We start from the raw sequence: 26,072 nt of genomic DNA on the forward strand, positions 1-26,072 counted from the left end.
AATATAATTTCAGTTTTTGTTATTGATGTATCAAAACAATTGATGTACGAATATAATTTCATAAATTTGAAACGTTTAAAATTTTTACATACCAATATAAAGAACTTTTTATCATTTTTGAAATAGACTATGAATGAAAATTGCATGTACTTACTTCCCTTTATGATAGCTTGATTGGGAAATGAGCCAGAGTTATCTATTTGTGATCACAGAGAGGGACTAGCAAGCAAATTTTAATTGTAGCTAATTCATTGTTAAATAATTCATTGTTAAAACAATGTTCCACTATAAACGAATGTTATTTTATACAAATATAAGGACTTAGTCAGCTAAATCTACAAATTTTATTTGAAATTATGAATTTTTATTGCAATAGATTAATATGCTAATTAATGTAATGACTTTTACAGATAAAAACGATGTTATTTGGGGCTTTGTCTGCGGGGACAACAACATATTCATCATGGAGGTCAGATAGGTGTTTAGCAACATTTGGATCTTTGAAGATTGACATAGCATGGGCATTGATGGGCCCATTCAGTTTCTTATTTCTGATTTGTATTAACGACCTCACTGCCTTAATCCATTCGGATAGAGTGTCTACGTCTTCCTTCTCGCGCTTAGCCCATTGCCTGGCATAATCCTCGACTGAATCCATCAAAATTTTAAAGTTGTGTTTCCAATTGATGGATTTAGGCTCATGATATTTCGGACCTTTCGATAACACGTTTCGTAGAGAAGTGTTATTAACAATGTTAAGGTCACCGGTAATAACGCGGCCAGCAGGATTATATGTGAATTGGGAACTAGCACAAGTGCAATCAGGAGGTTTAGACTTGAAGTCATTAATATCGAGATCCTGCAAAACGTGTTTGTAATTGAAAATTTTAGTTGCAATAGGTTTGGTATAGGTATAAGAAATTATTGGTACAGACTGGTCTTTGAAATAAGGAGGTATTTTCGATTGAATTAATTTATGATGAAGGATATTGCCTAGGTTGACGCCATCGAGACCTTTGTTGGCAAAGGAAAGATTTAGAAAAGATCTTTTCTCTTTTTCATCTTTTCCAATGCGAACTGGCTTGAAAAGTCTGTGACTAGCAATATCCGAAATTATAGCTTGTAGTTTGTATTGGTTTGAATGAGGGTTTGTAACAGTGGATTCCAAACATAAATTGAACAGAGAATGAAAACTGCATCAACCGCCTTCCCCCATATTTTATTTTCAGGGCAGATAGATCTTGACCTGATGACCATTTTTACCGTCAAATTAGTTAGAGAGATATAAGCCAAAAACTGCATTTTACCCCCTTGTTCTATTTTTATCCATGGCGACCATCTTGATTGATGGGCGGAGGTATCGGATACATTTTATAAACTAGATACCCTTAGGATGATTTGGTTTTAATTTGCCCAGTAGTTGCAGAGGAGAAGATTTTTGTAAAAGTTAACCGACAACGGACGACGGACGCCAAGTGATGAGGAAAGCTCACTTGAATCTTTGGGTTAGGTGAGCTAAAAACTTTCTTCAATCATGGGAACAAGTTCTGAGAACAGTCCCATTGTCTGAAAATATTTTTATTCTTTTAAAAATTGTCTAATAGTAATACAGGAAAAATGTCTATTTTTTTCTGAATCCTGATATGAAAATAACACAATAAATTGTGAGCGTGTGAGGCGCATTTCTAGATTAAGATGATAAATAAACATTTGAAACCCACAGATATTTTATCAAAGGAACATTTAAGGACAGTCAGTTATAAATAATGTGAGTACCTGATATCTCTTTTCTAATTGAATCTTACAAATCTGAATTTCTGCTGTATTTTTCTGACTGCATAAAATTGTTAATCCAGACAAACACAGAACTTTTGAAATGTCTTAATCTTTATATGCATGCTTGAACTATTTTCAGGAATATATGTAAGACAGATTAAGACATTTTTATCAAGTCTTAATGTATCTGAACAATCTAGAAAGTTGCTCAAATGAAGCAATTTATTATATATATAAAACAATAATTAGAAAGCATTTGAATCGTGCTATAAGCACAAGGATTTACAAATTTGTATACATCACAATTGCAATGATTACAAAAAGTTTAAGTTATATAAAAATAAGATTCCAAAGACTGTAAAACGATTTAATTTAGAAAAAAAACACGTCATTGGTTTTGTGCAATCTGAACTATTTAATCTATTAGGAAATCATGATTTCGATGAGTATACGAGACGAAATCCACAGATATCTAACGTTGAGAAAACTCTATAAGCAATATGTATGGCAAGGGTGAGTACAATTGAAATAATTCTAATATTTTATAGCTTAATCAATAACAAACAAAATATAAAAATTATATAACAGCAAATCAAATTTGAACATTGAAAATTGCTAATTAATTCACAGTCACTGGACCATGAACTAGGGGACACAAAATTATTTTTTTTAATGTAAAATTATCGAAATATTCTTTTTTTAAGCTGAGGACAACCAACGCTTTGCAAATTGTAGGGGGGCAGACTTCTGCCACGGCCCTGCCTGAATCGGCCCCTGATATCTATTCCATTAAAATGCTACTTGAACATTTGGAAATCGTTAAGCAAACTTGAAATCACTTACAGAATAGAAATGTTAAAAAGAACTGACATCAATATATTTCCAAAATCCTGCTGACTGCATAACAAATTTGTGTACAAGATTTGAATTTTCCAGGTTTTCTACCTTATGAAAGATTGAGAACAACTGACGGGTGATATATAAACAGTGATATTGATTGCCTTAAATAACGGGAGAATAAAGGCTTTTTCCCCTGTAAAAGAATCTCAATTTGAAAAAAATGGCCTAAAACTATTCCCTAAAAGACAACTTTTTTCCCAAACAGTCCAGTCTTAGTAGTCATTGTGCATGAATACAAACTGAAAAACACTCATTTAAACATTTTTCCTGCATACAATGACTATATGTGCAGATTTGAGGGTCTATTTATGTATCATCACTGACAATAAGGGGTCTTATTTCAAATGAGGGTTTACCTCTTGAAAGGGGGTCAGCAAATTGAAGTTCCAGTCAAATTCATGGTTTATTATAAATTTCCCAATTTGATAAAAATGATGCATATTTTCCCAAAAGAAAGGGTAGAGGTAGTTTTGAATAAGGTCAACAATATCACTGATAAATATGACATATGTGAGACAGATAAATCTGTCTTTTAAACAAAAGCTATATTTAGCTCATCAACAGTTTGGCATCAAGCATTACTGAAGAGACATTCATTATTTGGTCAAATTTGAACAGTTAATGCAATTAATTGACTGATTGCCTCGCATATTTTCTTTTTTACTTGGAGCATAAATGGGGATCTATAGTTCCAGACAACAATTTGTCTTTTCAGTAAAGAAAAAGTTATTATACATAAAATATTTTAAATCTCACTTATCTTATCTCTATGAAATGTTACCTTGTGCATTTTTTTCGTCAGCTTCATTGAGTTTTGTTACAACAAGATAAATTGCATCTGAGGACAAAAAAGTTTGATGGGTGTGGTAAAATTCTTCATCTCCTGCAAAATCCCATAACAATAATGTGGCATACTCCTCTTTGTCATGGAAATCAACATTAGATTTAAGCATGGTTTCAATATCCATTTTTGCCTGTTCTAATGCTTGATTTCGTTGCTGCGAGGTTACTGGAAGTTCAACTTGAGATTCAGTAGTTACTTGATGTTTCCTTTTATTAGGCTGCTGGGTTACTGTCGCTGATTCTTTTGATTCCTCAATACGCTTGTACAGAATGGTTATGCCAGTGTTTTCCTTGACAGCTTCATGTGCTCCTTCTTCCACTGATGCTTCAATTGTTTCTTTGTATTGTTTCAGGAGTCTTGCATGAATTTCAGTTTTTTTATTAGTTCCTATCATTAGAAAATTATAATAATATTAAAGAAATATTAAGTAAGATCCCATAAAAAAATAAGCAATAAACAGTTACAAAATAAATGTTGTCCATCATTTTTTTTTATTTCAACCCTTAGCTAGTTCTACAAAAATACACATGAACAGTAATCACAATTGAACAGGGAGTTTCTTTAGTTGGTTGTAATATTGATATAACAGATTTGATGAAAACTAGATGCATATTCTACACATACCATATTATCATTATGATGCTAAATAAAGTTAAGATATTCATCAAAATAAATTTAAAAAAAAACATGCATTAAGATTCATCATGAGATGATGTGGTTGACAAATAATTTGAAGGCAAACAGTGAATTGTAATTGTTTAATTGTAATTCGAGCGTCACTGGTGAGTCTTTTGTAGACGAGGCGCGCGTCTGGTGTATATACTAAATTTAGTCCTGGTATCTATGATGAGTTTATTTACACCCTCATCCTTTGGTCTTTGTTGGAAAGCTGTCTCATGGGCAAACATGACACATTTTGTATCCATGTCTTCACATGTCAAAACAGCATTAGCTACCAAATCTTCATAAACTGTATTGATATGGAACTTTCAGATTTGATTTATACGTGTATATACAATGTACCATATTTAAAAGTATATCAGTAGTAAAAAAAGTCCACAGAAAACAATAGAAAAGGCGAACAATTTTCATGATGTATTAACATTTTAACGACTGGAAAACTTCTTATTATCCGTCAACATAAGCTCTAATAAAAAAGGCATGTGACAAAAAGGCAATTTAAATAGATAAATATAAAAAACACATGAAATAGTGTTATAATGTTATTCCTCTTTTCTGTGTGATATCATACCAAAGATAAAAACAATGATCATCATCTTTTTAATTAAAATTTAAATCAGGCAGGTGTTACCTGTGAAAGGGGATGAAGTAACTGAACATGATGAGCACATGCACAATCAAAATTTTGACTGAGGTCAAACCATGTGTCGCATGCATATTGATGCAAATGTGGTAGATCTCACAAAACATGTTTAACCCCACCGCATTTTTGTGCCTGTCTCAAGTCAGGAGCCTCTTGTATTTTTTTTTAATTTATTTCATTTATATGTTTTGGAGTTTAGTGTGACGTCTATTTTCATTGAACTACAATGTAGTACACATTTTGTTTAGGGGCCAGCTGAAGCCCGCCAGCTGAAGCCCGCCTACGGGTGCGGGAGTTTCTCGCTGTGTTGGAGACCCATTGGTGGTTTTTGGCTGTTTTTTGCTGTTTGGTTAGGTTGTTGTCTCTTTGGCACATTCACCATTTCCATTCTCAATTTTATTGTAACAATAATGTAACAATGAACTTTTGGGGTCATAATTTGACAAAATCAAACCAATCTTTAGTTATTGTGTTCCCCTTTTCTAATACTGTTACTATGTCTATTGAATTAGAAATGCACTTGTACCATAAATATCTCTTCACATAGTTTCTGACTGGATGAACTATTTATGAAAATTCTTGACCTGGATTCATTGAAATGTATCTTTGAATTAGATCTTGTAAGACATATGCTTTGAAAACTGGAGATTGATAGATCGTAACATAATAAACCAAATAATATTGCTGAATAATAAGTTATGTAAACTAGAAATCGAAAATATTATAAATACTTTCTTAAGAAAGGAAAAACATTTGTGTTTAAGCTTCTACTTCATACCATCTAATTTATTCCATATTCCATCATCAGACATGGCTTTGCATTTTATTGTGTGGATTTCTATTCCATTTGTACTTGTTACATCTATGATGTCTTCACCAAACAATCTTCTAATCAATGACGTCTTTCCTGCACCTTTTTTCCCAACAACTACTAAACGTATGTCTCTCTTTTTCTCAGAGCCTGACTCAAGTAATTTGAGGTACAAATCAATAGATCTTTTGTCAGCCATTACCTTTATTTCAGTTGGAACCATATCACCTAAAACAATATTTTTCATAAATGTTTTATTAAAGCATAGCATAACTTTACTCATCTATACACATATAACTATTCTTTTGAGTGCCTGTTTTTTATTGTATGTTAGTTATAGAAGGTTTTTTTATAGTTTTAATTGGAAGTCTTAGTGAGTTGAATTGTCATGATTCGTTCAAAAATTTAATATTTAACTTAAGACCTAAGCTCAGACATATAGATGGACACGAGTAACACATAATGCCCCCTTCTCTTCTATTTGGGCTCACAAATCATAACAAAGTAAACAGCTATACAACAAGATTTGTCCTTTTTATTCATATCAAAATTGGTGAAAAAATCAAACAGAAAATTAAAGTAGCATACCCTAAAAAAAAAATTCGTGATTTGTCTCCTTGTTATAAAAAAATCTTTTTTTCACACAATAAATTCTTTGATAATTTAATACTTTGTATACATATAATACCACTCAAGATTTTACACATTCATTATATGGTCCTCTACTTTTTAAATCCACACAAATGGTTAAGCTCAGTCACTTGTTGAAAAAACATATGTCCAATATCACTACACAGAGATTCCCAAACAACTATTTTTTCGCAAATTGGCCCAAAATAGACTTAGTAAAATCAAAAGCACTTATATTAATATCCAATAACTTATATTCCATATGATCTGCATTTTTGTTTCATATACTGTGGAATAAATAAGCATTAGCACATCTCATTTCAATGGAGATTAGTTTGTCCCGCCCCTTTCAAATGTAGTCAATTGGTCCGAGTACACAGTTATCGTCCCTTGATTCTTGTTGTCGATTTTCGTTGTCCACAAATAAAGTCCCTAGTGTGGACAGTGTGTTACTTGCCAATCTTTTTTTATACCCCTTCCAAATTTATTTCTTCATGTTTTATGCCTCAAATAGCAAGTAGTGGGATAAAATTACACTGTGAACAAATTTAATTCATGAATTTTAAAGTAAAGTAGTGATTTGACCATATTTTGAGTTAGAGCCGATGAATTTTCTATAATTTTGATTTAATTTGTCCCAAAAGTAGTATATTTAAAAAATTCAGATACCTTTCATAAATTAAAGCCTTGTTGCGTTAATATTTTCGACTGTTTAAAGACACCTGCTACAAGTGAATCAACACCTATCATTTCTTCTTGTAAACATAAAGTAGAGGCTTAAAGAGCCTGTGTCGCTCACCTTGGTCTATGTGCATATTAAACAAAGGACACAAATGGATTCATGACAAAATTGTATTTTGGTGATGGTGATGTGTTTGAAGTTCTTACTTTACTGAACGATTTTGCTTCTTACAATTATATCTATCATGAACTTTGCCCATTAGTAACAGAGAACTATATTTGGTAAAAATTTACATAAATTTACCAAATTAATGAAAATTGTTTAAAATTGACTATAAAGGGCAATAACTCCTTAAGGGGTCAATTGACCATTTAGGTCATGTTGACTTATTTGTAGATCTTACTTTGCTGAACATTATTGCTGTTTACAGTTTATCGCTATCTATAATAGTATTCAAGATAACCAAAAACGGCAAAATTTCTTTAAAAATTACCAATTGGAGGGCAGCAACCCAACAACCAGTTGTCAAATTCATCTGAAAAATTCAGGGCAGATAGATATTGACTTGATTAACAATTTAAATTCTTGTCAGATTTGCTCTAGATGCTTTGGTTTCATAGTTATAAGCAAAAAACTGCATTTTACACCTATGTTCTATTTTAAGCCGTGGCGGCCATCTTGGTTGAATGGCCAGGTCATCGGACACATTTTTCAAACTAGATACCCCAAAGATGATTGTGGCCTAGTAGTTTCAGTGGAGATTTTGTAAAAGATAACTTAGATTTATGAAAAATGGTTAAAGATTGACTATAAAGGGCAATAACTCCTAAAGGGGTCAACTGACCATTTTGATCATGTTGACTTATTTGTAGATCTTACTTTGCTGAACATTATTGCTGTTTACAATTTATCTCTATCTATAATAATATTCAAGATAATAACCAAAAACAGCAAAATTTCCTCAAAATTACCAATTCAGGGGCAGCAACCCAACAACCGATTGACCGATTCAGCTGAAAATTTCAGGGCAGATAGATCTTGACCTGATAAACATTTTTATCCCCATGTCAGATTTCCTCAAAATGCTTTGGTTTTTGAGTTATAAGTCAAAAACTGCATTTTACCCCTATGTTCTATTTTTAGCGGTGGCGGCCATCTTGGTTGGTTGACCAGGTCACGCCACATATTTTTTAAACTAGATACCCCAAAGATGATTGGGGCCAAGTTTGGATTAATTTGGCCCAGTAGTTTCAGAGGAGAAGATTTTTGTAAAAGATTACTTTAATTTACGAAAAATGGTTAAAAATTGACTATAAAGGGCAATAACTCCTAAACGGGTCAACTGACCATTTTGGTTATGTTGACTCCTTTGTAGATCTTACTTTGCTGAACATTATTGCTGTTTATAGTTTATCTCTATCTATAATAATATTCAAGATAATAACCAAAAACAGCAAAATTTCCTCAAAATTACCAATTCAGGGGCAGCAACCCAACAACCGATTGACCGATTCATCTGAAAATTTCAGGGCAGATAGATCTTGACCTGATAAACATTTTTATTCCATGTCAGATTTCCTCAAAATGCTTTGGTTTTTGAGTTATAAGCCAAAAACTGCATTTTACCCCTTTGTTCTATTTTTAGCCGTGGCGGCCATCTTGGTTGGTTGACCAGGTCACGCCACACATTTTTAAACTAGATACCCCAAAGATGATTGTGGCCAAGTTTGGATTAATTTTGCCAAGTAGTTTCAGAGGAGAAGATTTTTGTAAAAGATTACTTTAATTAACGAAAAATGGTTAAAAATTGACTATAAAGGGCAATAACTCCTAAACGGGTCAACTGACCATTTTGGTCATGTTGACTTATTTGTAGATCTTACTTTGCTGAACATTATTGCTGTTTACAGTTTATCTCTAACTATAATAATATTCAAGATAATAACCAAAAACAGCAAAATTTCTTCAAATTTACCAATTCAGGGGCAGCAACCCAACAACCCATTGACCGATTCATCTGAAAATTTCAGGGCAGATAGATCTTGACAAAGGAGGCACCAATACATTTTCTGCAATATACAGACTAGTCAGTATTAAATGTGATGTAGCTCTTTTCCATCTTTTCAAACCAGTAAGATCGGAACCTTTACATGAGGAAAAGAGGAAATTCCTTCATGTTGATTTTGCCAATAGAGGAATTGATGCAATCAATATCTCCAACGTTCTACATCACAAGGAGGTAAGGCCACACCAATTTGATTCCTTGTTCGACGGACCCGCCCGCACCTATTTTTTTCAAAACAGATTTTTTTTATTTTTATTATATTCCCGCTTCCCGCATCCGGAAATGAAAACATGTCCATTTCCCGCACCGTTTTTTTGTAAATATTATAAAAAGATCGCAATATTTGTTTTTAAAATCACAGTCTAGCCTTTTATATTACGATTTTAAACCTATCAGCACCCCACAACACTGTAAATATCTGCGATAATTTTTGTTTCAGCATGAAACCGATTTATTCCAAGCGGGAGTGCTCCGATATAAATATATTATAGCGGAAATACCAGCACATAACAGAACGTTGGTTTCTTTCCCCCTAACTTATATTCCCTACAAAAAAAATGTTCGTTGTTAAAATAAAGTACAAAGAACTTCTGAAGGATTTGCCTTTAACTGTAATTATAATATATGGCGACGGTCATATCTGCTGCAGGTTTGTGCACCTGTCCTGGTTGATTCAGGGACCTGTCGTTCAGCAGTTATCATTTGTTGATGTGGTCCATTGGTATTTTTCCCGTTTGGAAATATAAATTAGATCGTTGGGTTTCCGTTTCGAATTGTGTACAATACTAAGTTGTGGTCCCATATAGCTTGCTGGTTGGTCTTGATCAAAGCTTTGTGTAAAAGGCCGTACTTTCCCTATGACTGTTATTATCAGGTTGGGACCAACCCTCCCTCAGACAACTTGGCCTTGAAGGGGTCATTTTACCATGTAACTGTTTACTGTTGTAGAAAAGAAAATAGAAATACTAAAGATTTGTATAGTGCTACTATACAAAACCTTTGACAGCTTAGAATTTTTTACTCAAAAAGAGGAGAAATACATTATATTTTATTTAAACAACTTTTCTAAAAGAGCCTTTAAGAGGGATGGGTCCACTTGTTTTGAATAATATTAAACTGTTAAAGTAAATGTGTTAACATGGTTAAAGTCCAGGAATATTACAAAATTCTTGGAAATTTTTTGACCATTTAATGCCAAATATTATAGTTCTTTGGGAAAATACAAGCCCTTTTGTACTTGAAGTGTTTTTACAAAAAAAATATATTATAACTTATATTGACCCCTCATAAAAGGGATATGCATAACCTCATAAAATGGATATTCATAAGTTATGAAAGTCTGTTTTCAGAGACAAAGAGGCCATGAAATGTCTATCATCTCTTCATGATAAGTATGTTGTTGTTCCTGTCGACAAAGCTTCAAATAATATTGTCTTTGTATGCAAATCGTATTACTACGAATGTCTTGTAAAAGAATTGGGTATAAAGAAGCAATCAGGTAATCCCACATACAAAGACATATCATTTGACAAGGATGAGATTTTAGCAAATCATAAGTCCTTCATGGCTTCAATGAACATTACATTGAACACCTAATCGGAGGACTTACCTTGTTTGTATTGGATACCAAAGCTTCATAAAATTCCGTACAAACAACGGTATATTGCTGGCTCATCTTCATGTTCCACTAACATGACTAAAGAATTTAAAGAAATAATCCACAATGCCTTTCAACATAAAAATGGTAGCATACGCTATACATTTATTACTTTGGGATTTCATAAGGCATATTTCGTTAATAGTGACAAACAAAAAGGTAAAACATGCTACACAGAAGAACAAGTGGTCAGTATGCTGGAGTTTCTTATCGACAACATATTTGTTGAGTTTGGAGGTAGACTTTTCCAACAAATCGTCGGCATTCCTATGGGAACAAACTGTGTGCCTCTTCTTGACGACCTCTTCTTATTTTCTTGTGAATCAGAGTTCCTTCAGACACTTGTCAAAAACAAGAAGATCAAAGAAGCCAGATTATTTAATTTCACTTTCACATATATTGATGATGTTCTTTCCATAAACAATCCGAACTTTTCTGATTGGGTTCCATTAATATATTCCCCAGAACTAGAGATTAAAGAAACAACAGACACGGCTTCCTCCGCCTCATTTTTAGACTTATATCTCGAATTTGACTTACACAGTCATCTCAGTACCAGAATCTATGACAAACCAGCCGATTTTAATTTTGAAATTATAAATTTCCCCCACCTTAGTAGCAATATACCAACTTCACCTGCATATGGGATATATATTTCCCAACTTATTCGATATTCAAGAGCTTGCAGCTCCTACTCAGACTTTGTAAAACGTCATCAGTGTCTGAGTAGAAAGTTAATGAAGTAGGGGTATGTCAAAAAACGTCTCGTCCTTTTTCTAAAAAAGTTCATCGGAAGGTACCAAGACCTTGTTGATAAATATTTCTTATCAACTTCACAAATAATACACGATGGTCTTGATGTATAGATTCTGCGTACTGATGTTGTTTATCATCTTAACAACATGTTTCATAGTTCTTTCATTTGTCTTTGTTCGAGCTATTATTGATGTTACTTTTACTGTCGAATGGTTTTATGTGATATCCGTTTGGCGTGGCTCGGTACTTGTACATCTCGTCAGTGTGTTTGTATTATCTTTCAACTTGTGGTGTCGTGCTTTGTATATACAGCTTTTTGTATTTCTTTGGTTCTTATAACGTGACTCTGTACTTCAGAAGATCCCGTAAGTATGATATTGTTCTAGTTTATGTCATTATGATATATTTCTATTATGAATTACAAAATACGTTGAACCATAAACGTCAAAATTATTCAATCACGTAGTGGAATTTACTATTTATGTATTCTTATATAATTATAAATTCTATAAATAACTTTTGAACTATTTTCAATCTCGGTCTATCTCTGAAATTTATTTTTACATTCTTTTGATTTTTTAACCCTAAAGCTATTGTTGCCTATGTAAATTTTATAATTGATTGTATGCACATTGAACGACAAATTTATGTGACGTATAAAATTTTCTGACGCCAGACACTCAAATCAATTGTTTCTATAAACGCTATAGTGAACCTTTATACATTGGGATGAAAGGAAATTTTATGGACAACTTCTCCAAAACAGGCTAATAGGTTTAATATCTATTTCCCTTTATTTTCACAATAGCAGCAAACAACTGCTAAAAATGCGGGAAACACATTTGATCATTTATGGAAACAACTTGTACAAGCTGCTGTGTTTTTTGCAATTTTTGAAAAGGATCATACATATTGTCATGCCTAATGCCTTATACTAGATTCTCCCACCTGGCATGGTCTTCAATAATGGCCAGTGTTTATTAAACATCGTCATTAATGGGGAATATCTCTATGAATAATTAAATGATAATTTAAATCATTTTGACAAATGTGTGGATCGTGGACAAAACTATGTTTAAAGATATTATTACATATGTATGTTAAAGGAAAATAGTCGACAGAAAGACCATTCTAGCTTATTTGTGGATTTTTACTTGCTGGTCGAAAGTGTATGTTTGTTTTTTTTACATCTTTCAGAAAAACAGACAAGGGCAATAACTTTAGATAAATAGTCGTAAACAGTTTTGGTCATGTTGACGTATTTGTAGGTCTCGTCTTTCTAGTTATTTTCTAAGATTCAATATATTTATTGTTGATTTTAAGATATGTTGAGGCAAAACCGTAAAAATTGTCATTACACTTAATTACGCTGACTCTTAAATAAGAAGTCAACTAAGATTTCAACACTGTTTAATTATTTTTTTAACTTGCATTGCTGATCATGTTGCTTTTTTAGGTTTCTTTCTATCTATTATAGTTTAAACGAAGTTAATCAAATTCATGTAAATTGGCAAAACTAGTAAAAATAGTAAAATTCATATTTTAAGGGTAATAACTTCTATAAGCAGTCAACAGTTATTAACAATAGATAGATAAAATTGAGAATTCAAATTGGTAATGTATCATAGGGATTACAATCCGAACAAAAAGCAGAAAACAGTCGAAGGCTCAATATTCTGAACATTTGAGCCAAAGTCAAGTTTCTATTTTAAAAGCAGTTTTCCAAATAATGTTCTTTTGAAGCCATGTCAGGCGCAACTTGGTTGGCAAGGCGGGTCATCAGACATATATCTTAACTAGATATAGATACCCAAATAATAAAAAATCATAAAATGGTGTCCAGTAGTTTGAACTAGAGAAGAGGATAACTGAACTAGAGGCTCTCAAGAGACTGTGTCGCTCACCATGGTTTATGAGCATATTAAACAAAGGACACTCTCCAACATTGTAGATAAGAATATCTATTTTGTTGATCTTGTTTTTCTGATCTTTTAGTCTGTTAGGTTATTGGATTTATTAATAGATCTTGCCTTGCTGATCTTTTTTGTGATTTAGTTTATTTGTCTAGATCTTGCCTTGCTGATCATTTTTGTGATTTAGTTTATTTGTCTATCATAAAGAGGCTTACCAGAAAAAGGTCTCTCTCTAAATATCATGTCTCTCTCTAAATATCATGTCTCTCTTTAAATATCATGTCTCTCTCTAAATATCATATTTTTCATGATAAAAGCCAATAAACAAGTGTGCATTGAGCGCATTATATGCCCGTCACATTTTCAGAGAATTAAGTTCAATTACTTTTCAATGTCATATTAGACATTTATGAAAATCAAAAGGGAGCTCAGGCCTTGACAATAACCTTGTCCGATTGTCCGGTACCAGAGGGAAAAAAGGTTGGACAAGTAAAAGCTGTATCATGCTTGTCCGTCGGGACAAGTACAATTATTCTGCAAATTTCATCCAACTTTGATGAACAAGTTTAATATTAAACAAAAAACAAAAATTAATTTGACATGTTTCTGTATTCTTTTTTTTTCAAATGCAAAACCTTTTTCTTCAACATGTTTACTTGCAATGGATAATTTTTAACTGGTTCTTTGTCAGGCACTTTTTAACAGGTAAAAGGTATACTATTCTAGGAAACCAGTCTTACTGATCCGAATCAATGATGCACTTTGTAGATAAGGTAACTTTACCAGTCCTACTAAAAAGCGCTCAAAAGCGCCCGGGAAAAGAAAAAGCGCCCGGGGAAAGGAAAAAGTGCCCGGGGAAGGAAAATTAGCGCCTGAGAGAATAAAATAATAATATTTTATAACAATAAATTTTTTCATTAAAAAAAAATAAATCATTGCTTGTTTTGTCCTTAATATACATGTGGATACGATGCCTGAAGTCTAATATTTTCGCAACTGCATGGTGAACACTTTTTTATGCAGATGCTGATATACATTTATTATATATTTTTTATGAAACTAAAACTGTTTCAATGGCTATGCTTATCAGGGTTTTAATGCTTATTTTTAAATTTAAAAACTCCTGCTTTTTACCCCCTTGTTTGAACTACGGTACATGTATAGTACTGCTTTATTTGCTGATCTATTATGTGTAACTCTTTTAATTTTGATTAAATTATTATTTATCTATGAAATTTAAGTCGCCGTTTTTTTTACATTTTTCATTTTGATATCGTTTTTGAAAAACATGCCTTTTGATGTCTTACATTTTATAAATCTTCCGCATAAACTGTGATCCATTATAATCAGTCTTTCGAAATAGTATTCATAAATTATATTATTGTTAAAATTGAAACATTCATACTTGTTTTATTACAAATGTCTATTATCTGAATTTGAAAATTACTTGTCTAAAATTCAAAAAAAATAATGTGCATAACTTATTTCATCAACACAAAGTTGTTTCATGCCAATGAAATATCTATATATTTTCCCTGGGCGCCTTTTCTGTTCCCCGGGCGCTATTTTTTCTTCCCCGGGCGCTTTTTCTTTTCCCCGGGCGCTTTTTATTTCCCCGGGCGCATTTTAGTAGGACCCAACTTTACAGGACAGTTGGTCACTTGGAAAGATTCAGCTCTAAGTTTAGCAGACAGTTAGGCACCGTATGAGACATATTTAGTTGACATGATTGATAGACAGTTTGGCAAGGCAGGAGACATTTCGGGACCAAGACAAATCAGTACCTCATTTTGCTACCTTATTTTGTTCCTTATAATAATAAATACCATACCGCTAATTTTCACAAAAATATTGTTTTTTTAATTATTTATCATAAAATTCACAAAATCATATTTGATCATAAGTATAAAAAAAAAACAATACTTGCAATATGGTGACCTATAGTTATTAATTTCTATGTCATTTGGCCTCTTGCAGAGAGTTGTCGCATTGGCAATCAGACCTTATATATATCTTCTTCTTTTTATTAATTGCATTTTAATACACTTTTTTCAACTTAAAAACAACAGGATACAAATCCAATGAGTGTAAAGGCCTATCAGATGGCGCCGCATGAGTCTAATGAGACTGATGAAAAATAGAACCTAAGTCCTGTGACATGACAAGTTGTACTTGACTCATATTTTTGAAGAGTATTTCAAAAGAAATGCATCCAATTCTGTTCTATTGTTTGAATTTGGACAAGTAAGTTTTGGTATGTACTTGTCCTACTGGAATTTGTAGAGGCCGTGGAGCTTACATCAATAGATATAAATAATCCATCAAAGTTTAATGAGAATTACTGAAAGCATTTTTGAGTTATTGTCCAAATACTGGGAAATCACCCCTTTGATAAGAACAAAACCCCAAAACTCGTAAACATAAAATCTAAAATTTATAAAATACTAATGAGGCTCACATAAATAGATTTAAACAATTTACCAAATTTTTATGAGAACTGCTGAAAGCATTTTTGAGTTATTGTCCAAAAACTGGAACATTCCCCCTATTTTATGAATAAAACATAAAATCTAAAATGTATAAAACTTGAAAGGGAGCTCATGTCAATAGATATAGGTATAAATAATTCACCAACATTGCTTGCAAGTTCAGGTGAAAGCATTCTTGAGTTATTGTCTGAACACTGGAAAAATCAATCTTTTTCTAATGAAAAAAAACAAACTAAATGGAGCTCATGTCAATAGATATAAATAATTCATCAAAGTTGTATGCAAATTCGTTAAAGTGTTTTTGAGTTAATATCTAACATGTTGAAGTTGGATGGACAGACAGATGGACAACAGTATACCATAAAAAGTCCCATAAACAGGCGTATAGAAATGAAAAAAATCGTAAAATTTGCCATTGATGGGCAATAACTTCTCTAAGAATTTGTCTAACAATTTAGACTTTTATATGGACAATTGGTAGAGCTCATTATTCTAAACATATATTTCCTTTCAGATTTTCTCTATTAATAACGGTTAAAAAAAAACTAGACAAAACTGTTGATCCCTATGTTAAATTTTAGCAATGACAGACATTTTGGTTGGTAGGCAGGGTTATCTGACACATTTTTAACTAAATACCTTGATGATGATATTGGCCAAGGTTGGTTAAATTGTCTCAGGATTCAATTGACCATTTTGGTCTTGTGAACTTATGTGTAGATCTTATTTTGCTGTTTACAGTTTATCTCCATTCATTATAATATTCAAGATACTAACCAAAAATTAAAACATTTCCATAAAATTACCAATTCTAAGGCAGCAACCATACAAAAGGTTGTCTGATGCGTCTTAAATTTCAGTTCAGAAGATCTTTACCTGATAAACGTTGCATTTTACCCCCATGTTCTATTTAAGCTATGGCCGCCATCTGGCTAGATGGGCAGGGTAATCGGATATTTTTTCAAACTACACATCCTGAGGATGATTGAGGCCAAGTTTGATTTCATTTGGCCCAGTAGTTGCAGAGGAGAATTTTTTTTTGTTAAAGAAACAGAAGCTCACTGGCTGAGTAAATGGAAACAATTTTATAATGTGAAATTTAGTTAAAGGATAAACTTGATGAACTTTCAACAACTGAATTAAAAAAGAAATCTAGAGGCTCTAAATAACCTGTACGGTTCACCTGGATTTATATGCATCTTCAACAATGGACACCCTTTAACATCATAGACCAGAATATAAATCATGACTAAAATATCTCTTTCTGAGTTTATATGACCTAGAGTGTTTTCTTTTTACAGTTTCGCTCTTTCTACTAAAGTGTTGCCAAAATACACTATAATGGTTAACTTTTACAAACTGTGACATGGAAGGAGAGTTGTCACATTTACACTCATACAACATCTTCTTATATCTATAACAAATATTTATTTAAGGGCAATCACTTAATTTCGACATGGGCCATGGTTTATAAACAGTCTTTAAACTAATATGAGCTGATAGTTATGTAACTTTCTAAAAAATATTGATCTATTACTGTAAATAACAAGTAGTTACTATCAATCTAACTTAATTCTAAGTGTTCGGTAAACAGGAAGTTGTTGAGTGATGATCATGAAAACGCATCACACGGAATAGCTGATTTATATAAACCCAGAAACCAAATTTCAGAAATCCATTTAATGTAATTCCTGAGAGAAAAGCAACGCAAATACTAATTAGACGGACAGACTGAAGACAACCCATGTGTAAAATGATGTAAGATGTAAGTGTTTGGTTAACAGGAAGTTGTTGAGTGATTAATCTGAAAACACATCACACGGTATAGCTGACTAATATATCAACCCTGAAACCAAATTTCAGAAACCTTGTAATGTAGTTCCTGAGAAAAAAAATGACGAAAATTTTCAACTTGGATGGCATGTGTAAAATGATAAAATGTTTTGTTAACAGAAAGTTTTTGAGTGCTGATTATGAAAACGCATCACACGGCAAAATTGACTTATATAAACCCTGAAACAAAATTTCAGATATCCTTGTAATGTAATTTCTTGAGAAAAATGGGACGACATTTTTCAGTTTGGATGTCATATATAAAATGATGCAAGTGTTTGGTAAACAGCAAGTTGTTGAGTGATGAATCTGAAAACCCGTCCCACTGTATAGCTGACTTATATAATAAACCCTAGACCATATTTCAGAAATCCTTGTAATGCAGTCCCTGAGAAAGATACAACGAAAAATATTCATGGGACGGACTGACGGACTGATGGATGGACTGACAGATGGACAGACAGAGGTAAAACAGTATACCCCACCTTTTTAAAGCTGGGTTATAATTAACCTGAAAGTGGTACACTACACTGTAATCTCTTTATTGATAAAACATGATTGTTTTAATTTACATGTATTGTTCTAAAAAAATGCACTATGGAATAACTGTGTTCTGTGTTGCTATTACATGGAACTCTCATGTTTGATTATATATTAGAATGAAGAACAGAAGGTTCTGAATGTTCTGAGCCATACCAATACCGCAATCTGTACCATAATCCGAATATCTATTATAACTGCAAATATCTTTGACTTACTATTTGTGGTTCATCTTAAACTGACCTAATCACAAGTTTAACATGTAAAATATATGCATACTTTTCAAAGTTAACAGACCATGATTGTGGGAACAAGGCCAAATTATCTCCATGAATATGAGATTTGCTTATTCTAATACACCTGCATATCAAACATTGTTGGTCTGCCTTAAATTTATCTAATCATCTAAATTTTAAGATTTATACTAAGTTAACGTTTAAGGTTGATAGCCAGAGAAAGTTTGAAATTGACATTTTTAACAACTTGCCTTTTAGGCAAGTGACCATGATACATTACTTGTACGCGAGCATGGAGTTAGAAAACAAGTTGTCTAAATTTTGTTCTTGGTTTATAAAATGTTAACTGCCATTTATGGATATATTTCATGTAAATGCATTTCAAAACGGAACAAAATGTAGCCGTTTTGCAAAATTGCAAACGAAGGCATTTAATCCACCTAAGTCCAAATATTTATGATGAGATGTTTAAGCAAAATATCAAAATAACATTTCAAGACGTCATTATTATTTGGATTATATTGACCAAAGAGCCTCAAATTTCAGGTTCATCTGACAAAAGATGTTGACCACTTATTTTATTTGATTCAATTAATTTATGTGAAAGATTTTAACTAATTTAGTCATTAAAAACGCTCCGATTCAAGCTCAAATATGAAAAATCTACCAAATATGCTGAAAAATGTCACTTTTAAGATGGTTTTTGGCAAAAATGAAAGTGGCCGCATCCGTGTTCATCCTCAACCTTTATATATGTTATGTATTATCATCAAATACAACTTACATTTAAATATTATGGATGAACACGAATGCGGCCACTTTCGTTTTACACGAAAACCGTCTAAAATTTAACCAAAATGCTAGAATTGTGAAGATTTCAGTAATTTAGCATGACTTAATGGTGCTAGTATTCGATATATGTACATCGTATTGTCAAAAACAGTCACATAATGGAAGGGCAGACACTAAAATTACTGAACTGATAGATTGATATGTTTTCCTTCGGAGGTAATTTTGTTTTTTAAATCGGAGATTATGCATCTTTTTCATCCAACTTGAAATATACCCATGTCGTCGACTAGAAATCTAATTGTTCTGCTAAACTGTGTACTAGATAAATTGAAAACTTATGCAAATGGTGTTTTTAAAATAAAACACTTCGTAATTGAGAAGAAAATTGTAATTTTGTTTGTTTCTTTTAACTTTTAACTTTTTTGTCACAAAAGTAAACATTACAGTACACATTCATCGCCTTCTCTAGCAAAGAGCTTCGATTCTTTTGTTCTATTTCAACCGGGTTTCCGACTGTAAATAATATATCAATGCTGGTCGTAGGCATCCTTAACATAATCATCCTGATCAACGGATCACCAAAGGCCATTTCTTCATAGGAAACAACGCCTGTTTACAAAAGATTTTGTACACACGTTGATAATTTTGTATTGGACGAACTTTTTTTTGAATGAACCCTACTCTTCAAGTATAAAGACACAGAGTAACGTTCGTCCTATCATGATTTCAAAGCTTTCAACATCGATTTCAAACAAATGCTTTGAAACTCTGAGTGTTCATGTCAAACGCGCACGTGATACAAAACAGACAAGACCTCATACAGGAAAGATAAAACCCGAGGATTCCGGTAAAAAAGTTTTGAGCGGGAAATACAAATATAAGATTTTTTGTAGGAACGGAAAAATAAAATAAAATCTTGCTGGTAAATACAAATAAAAGATTTTCAGGCGGAACGAATTTATAGGGTCGGTCGGTAAAGGGCAAACAAACAATATTTTAATTTAAGCCTCATCAATACAATGCAATTAATTGGATAAAGTCGTACAGTAAACATGTTGTCATTCTGCAATTCCTAGAGTGGTTGTATAATCATGATAATGAGTTAAAGCTAATGAAATAAAAGTCAATAAAAATTACCTTCTCTCCCTTGTCCAGCAGTCACACCTGAAGATTTCTCTGACATGACAGTCTGAAAAATGAGGAATATGCACTGTAATTATATCTTCACCAATATCACTTGAAGAACTATTAAAATATTTAGCTATAAACCACCTAGAAAATAATATATAATACAAATGCTCCACATTACATGAAACATATCGAACACTTTTTCCTATTTTTCACGATAACAGAGAGATATATTTAAAAGTTTAAAGGGAACAGGTTGTTTTTGAATTTGTAAAATCCCCTTGCAGGTATTTTTGTCCAAAAAAAATTTACACATTATGCAGGAAAAACCTGTCTTACTGATCATTTTGACCAAGCGTTAAAGTTTTAAAGATAAAACACAGAAATGAAAATAAACAAGAGGCTCAATCGCACTTGTATCGCTAACCTTGACATTTCTGCCAAAACTAAATTGGATTCATTGATGGATTGATTGACGGTGGTTAACACAACTTTCAGAATTATTTGTTTCATCATTGCAGTCAGTTTTTATTGGCGGAGGAAGCCTGAGTAGCCTTAGGTAACCATGGACCTTCGGCTGGTCAATTAAGATTGGAGTAAAATGCACCTCATAAACTCATTGTTGGAAGCAGTGTAACAAGATTATTTGGTGAATATGGGAGGTATGTAGATCTTGACAATCAGAGTATTTTTGCTCCTGAGAGATAGTTTTTCAATCAGTTGTGGTTTTCAAGATATAAGACAATTAATGATTGATTGATTGTTTGTTCTTTAACATCCATTAGCAAGACAAATACAACTAATGCAGTTTTCCCTCATGTCTATTTCTATGGCAGCCATATTTAGTATTTTAAGGCTATAATTCCTTTATAAGTCATCCAGTTGTTAAGGTTGTATCAGCAGTTTTATAGACCTTGCAATTCCGATTATTTTTGCAGTTTCAGTTTAACTTCTCAATCATTGTTTTCAAGGATATTGGAAAAGCATTAAAATTTGTAAAATAATGTCATTTAAGGTCAATTACTCCTATGGTCCATTGTTTTTGGTCAGGTTGACATTTTAAGATCATGTTATATTAATCTCTTCTGCTATAAACAGTTTTTTACATATCTCATAAAGTTTGTTTTTTTAGAAAAGAGACAAAAAAAGAAAACAAGCATTTGGAGATTATTGCATTGCAATACAGCCCCCCACCTGTTAAAAAATCATTTTATCGAAACAAAATTATAATTTGATCTAGTAATTGTCATGTTGTTAACTATATAACAAATATTACATCAATATCTTCAACCATGACGGAATAAGATGTGGTAAACTGAGTACCTGCGTGAATCCCAAGAACCATAACTATGCAAACTGATTATCAGAACCAAAATAAAATTTGATCTTGAACTATAACTTGTCAGGGTATGTACCAAATATCAAATCAATATCTTCAAGCATAATAAAACAAGAGGCTTTTTGAAATCATCAGTCCGGAAAAAAATCCGAAATTGATCTGTAACTTGTCATGGTCAAGATATATACCAAATATCAAATCATAATCTTCAAGCATGACAAAAATAATGTGTGGAAAACTGATTACTTGCCTGACAGGACAACAACTCTTCAAAAAAGCATCAGATAGATCTGTAATTTTGTCATGGTAAAACTAAATACCAAATATTAAATCAAAATCTTAAATATAAAAAAGATGATGTGGTATGATTGCCAATGATATATTTGTTCCGCCTAACCGATGTTCCACCGGAAAACATTGTTATAAACAATGTCATAATATTTGTTCCTGTTGACAAAAACAATTCTATATCATTTATTCCGTTAGGAACATATACTGTAATATTTTTCCCCTGGAAATAATATTCCAGAATACTTTTTCCATTTGGAACTTATATAATGAAGGAACTTCTATTTCAAGAAAGAGACAACTCTTCACAAGAGACCAAATGACACAGAAATTAACAAATGTAGGTCACCGTACAGCCTTGAACAATAAGCAAAGCTATAAAAGACCCCAAAACAACAAATGTTAAACAATTCAAACAAAAAAACTAACAGCCTAATTTCTGTCTAAAAAAAAAGGACGCAAAACAAATAGGTAATACAGCAACAAAAGACAACCACTGGATTACAGGCAATACGAAAAAAATGTGTTGACATCCAATTGCTGGAGTGAATTTAGGAAGTCCTGCCACATGAAGAACACAAACTCACAACCTGAATGTTAAAAGCCTAGTGATACAGAACTGAGAAGTTAACTAGGTAAAGGATACTTGCAAAGTTTTACGAAGGCAAAGCCTAAAATACAATACAGTTATCTCCATTTTTTACCATTCTATATAAAATTTAAAAAAAAACACAGTTAATTGTCGACGTAACTGTCTGTGAAAGAATATCATATATCGAATTTAAAAAACTTGCTCTCGCCTCGTTCACTCTAGAATGAAATAGAAAACATCTATAACCTTTGTTGATTATTGAAGAAATCACATAACAATAAATTAGTGAATTGAAAAATGATGGCTTAGCTAGTTAAAGTCCATTAATAATTGCATTACAATTTGAATTTTTTAATTGTTTAAAGATTTTTCTCCTAAGGAATCTTGGTTTTGCAGCATTTGTTTTCTTGGCTTTATATTTCTTTATATTTTGTAACTTATTTTCTACTTGAAGCATTTGTAATTCAACACTATATTTGTACCTGTAAGTATTCCATCACTTCTTTATATCTTCCGATCATCCCTTCTGCTGCTAAGTCGTATGGAGTCTTACCCTGAAATACATGTAACAGATACATCTTTATATTGCTTTAATCTTTTTTATGACAAAGAGGACTTTTTTTTAACACATATCTTATAATTAGTAGCTGGGTTGGGTTTTATTTTATTTTTAAAGATGCTAATCATATCATTTTCGTTTATTAAACATGTTAAATATATCTCTTCAGACAACATTCAGATTATTGTTCACAATTTTCTGAAGACTTCAAATAGGTTTTTAACTCTTTTTTTTCAAAGGATATGAATAAATGCTTCATCTGTTCCCATTTGGTCTTGATTTTTGTTGCAGTTTGAAGAATGATAAATGCATCCTTATATCTACACAAAGGGTGTGGGATATGGGGGGATTTCATCCTTAACTATCTTTTTACATTTTTTGAACACATTACAAATGTATCATGATTATTGACAGTTCTTTATATTCTTATACTATTCTCTATTCTTTATGTTATTGTATCGAATTATTCTATTTTTGTATCGAATTATTCTCTATTCATTAACTGTTTGCCTATATCTCGATAAACCCTCTACATCCTCCTATATCTGTATAAACCCATTCACTCCCTACTGCATTAGTGTACCCATCCACAACCTTCTATATTTGTATACCCAATGCACATCCTCCTATACTTGTATTTCCCACCCACACCCTCCTATATATGTGTACCCCCTCCCCACCCTCCTATATCTGGATACCCCTTCCCTACCCTCCTATATCTGTATACCCCTTCCCTACCCTCCTATATCTGTATACCCCTTCCCTACCCTCCTATATCTGTATACCCCTTCTCTACCCTCCTATATCTGTATACCCCTTCCCTACCCTCCTATATCTGTAAAACCCCTCAACACCCTCCTATGTCTTTATACCCTATCCAAAGTCTCCTATATTTGAATAGCCCATCCACTGTTGAGATTGTCGCTGGAACGTAACATCCGTACTTTTGTACTTGTTCATTTTTTGACGTCATATTATCATGTGACAACTCTGTGGGTGGAAATACATTTGTTGTATATGAATATAATGGCTAAACAGTTGTCTTTACATACATTGCCTTAATTATCATCTATATACACACCCTCCTATATCTATATAGCCCATACACACCCTTCTATATCTGTATATATCCATCCACATCCTCTTATATCTGTATACCCCATCCTTACCCTCCTATATCTGTAAACCCCATCCACACCCTTCTCTATCTGTATAGTCCATACACACCCGCCTATATCTGTAACCCCATCCACACCCTTCTATATCTGTATATCCCATCCGCACCCTTCTATATCTGTATATCCCATCCACACCCTCCTATATATGTATATCCCATCCACACCCTTCTATATCTATATATCCCATCCACACCCTTCTATATCTGTATATCCCATCCACACCCTTCTATATCTGTATATCCCATCCACACCCTCCTATATATGTTTAGTCCATACACATCCTACCCATACACACCCTCCTATATGTATACCCCATCCACATCCTCCTATATATATGTATACCCCATCCATACCCTCCTATATCTGTATACCCCATCCACACCCTCCTATATCTGTATACCCCCTCCACACCCTCCTATATCTGTAAACCCCATCCACACCCTCATATATATGTATACCCCATCCACAACCTCCTTTAACTGTATACCCCATCCAAAACCTCTTATATATGTAAACCCCCTCCACTACCTTCTGTATCTGTACACCCCTTCCCTACCCTCCTAAATATGTATACCCTCTCCACACCCTCCTATATATGTATACCCTATCCACACCCTCCTATGTATGTATACCCTATCTACACCCTCCTATGTCTGTATACCCTATCCACACCCTCCTATATATGTATACCCTATCCACACCCTCCTATGTATGTATACCCTATCCACACCCTCCTATGTCTGTATACCCTATCTACACCCTCCTATGTCTGTATACCCTATCCACACCCTCCTATATCTGTATACCCAATTCACACCCTCCTATATCTGTATACCCAATTCACACCCTCCTATATCTGTATACCCTTTCCACCATCTCCTATTTCTGTATACCCTATCCACACCCTCCTATATTTGCATACCCTATCCACACCCTCCTATGTCTGTATACCCTATCCACACCCTCCTATGTCTGTATACCCTATCCACACCCTCCTATGTCTGTATACCCTATCCACACCTTCCTATATTTGTATACCCTATCCACACCCTCCTATGTCTGTACACCCTATCCACACCCTCCTATGTCTGTATACCCTATCCACACCCTCCTATGTCTGTATACCCTATCCACACCCTCCTATGTCTGTATAACCCATCCACACCCTCCTATATATGTATAACCCATCCACACCCTTCTATATCTGTATATCCCATCCACACCCTTCTATATCTGTATATCCCATCCACACCCTCCTATATATGTTTAGTCCATACACACCCTCCTATGTCTGTATACCCTATCCACACCCTCCTATATCTGAATACCCTATCCACACCTTCCTATATTTGTATACCCTATCCACACCCTCCTATGTCTGTACACCCTATCCACACCCTCCTATGTCTGTATACCCTATCCACACCCTCCTATGTCTGTATACCCTATCCACACCCTCCTATGTCTGTATAACCCATCCACACCCTCCTATATATGTATAACCCATCCACACCCTTCTATATCTGTATATCCCATCCACACCCTTCTATATCTGTATATCCCATCCACACCCTCCTATATATGTTTAGTCCATACACATCCTCCTATATATGTATACCCATACACACCCTCCTATATGTATACCCCATCCACATCCTCCTATATATGTATACCCCATCCATATCCTCCTATATCTGTTTACCCCATCCACACCCTCCTATATCTGTATACCCCCTCCAC

General features: G+C 33.2%; 1 protein-coding gene across 1 annotated transcript in view; it reads right to left on the reverse strand.

The window, feature by feature from the left end:
* The window catches only part of LOC139497841 (uncharacterized), a 267,237-nt gene extending 243,461 nt beyond the window's left edge, over nucleotides 1-23,776 (reverse strand). Inside the window, exons 1-4 of the mRNA XM_071286080.1 lie at nucleotides 23,738-23,776; nucleotides 23,078-23,149; nucleotides 20,386-20,437; nucleotides 5,623-5,883 (exon numbers count right to left, since the gene is read on the reverse strand). Of these exons, the coding sequence (XP_071142181.1) occupies nucleotides 5,623-5,883; nucleotides 20,386-20,437; nucleotides 23,078-23,149; nucleotides 23,738-23,776 (424 nt within the window). The remainder of the gene's footprint in view (nucleotides 1-5,622; nucleotides 5,884-20,385; nucleotides 20,438-23,077; nucleotides 23,150-23,737) is intronic.
* Nucleotides 23,777-26,072: the final 2,296 nt, after the last annotated feature.

The sequence above is a fragment of the Mytilus edulis genome, chromosome 12 (genome assembly GCF_963676685.1).
Source record: "Mytilus edulis chromosome 12, xbMytEdul2.2, whole genome shotgun sequence".
In the NCBI taxonomy this organism is placed as follows: Eukaryota; Metazoa; Mollusca; class Bivalvia; order Mytilida; family Mytilidae; genus Mytilus; species Mytilus edulis.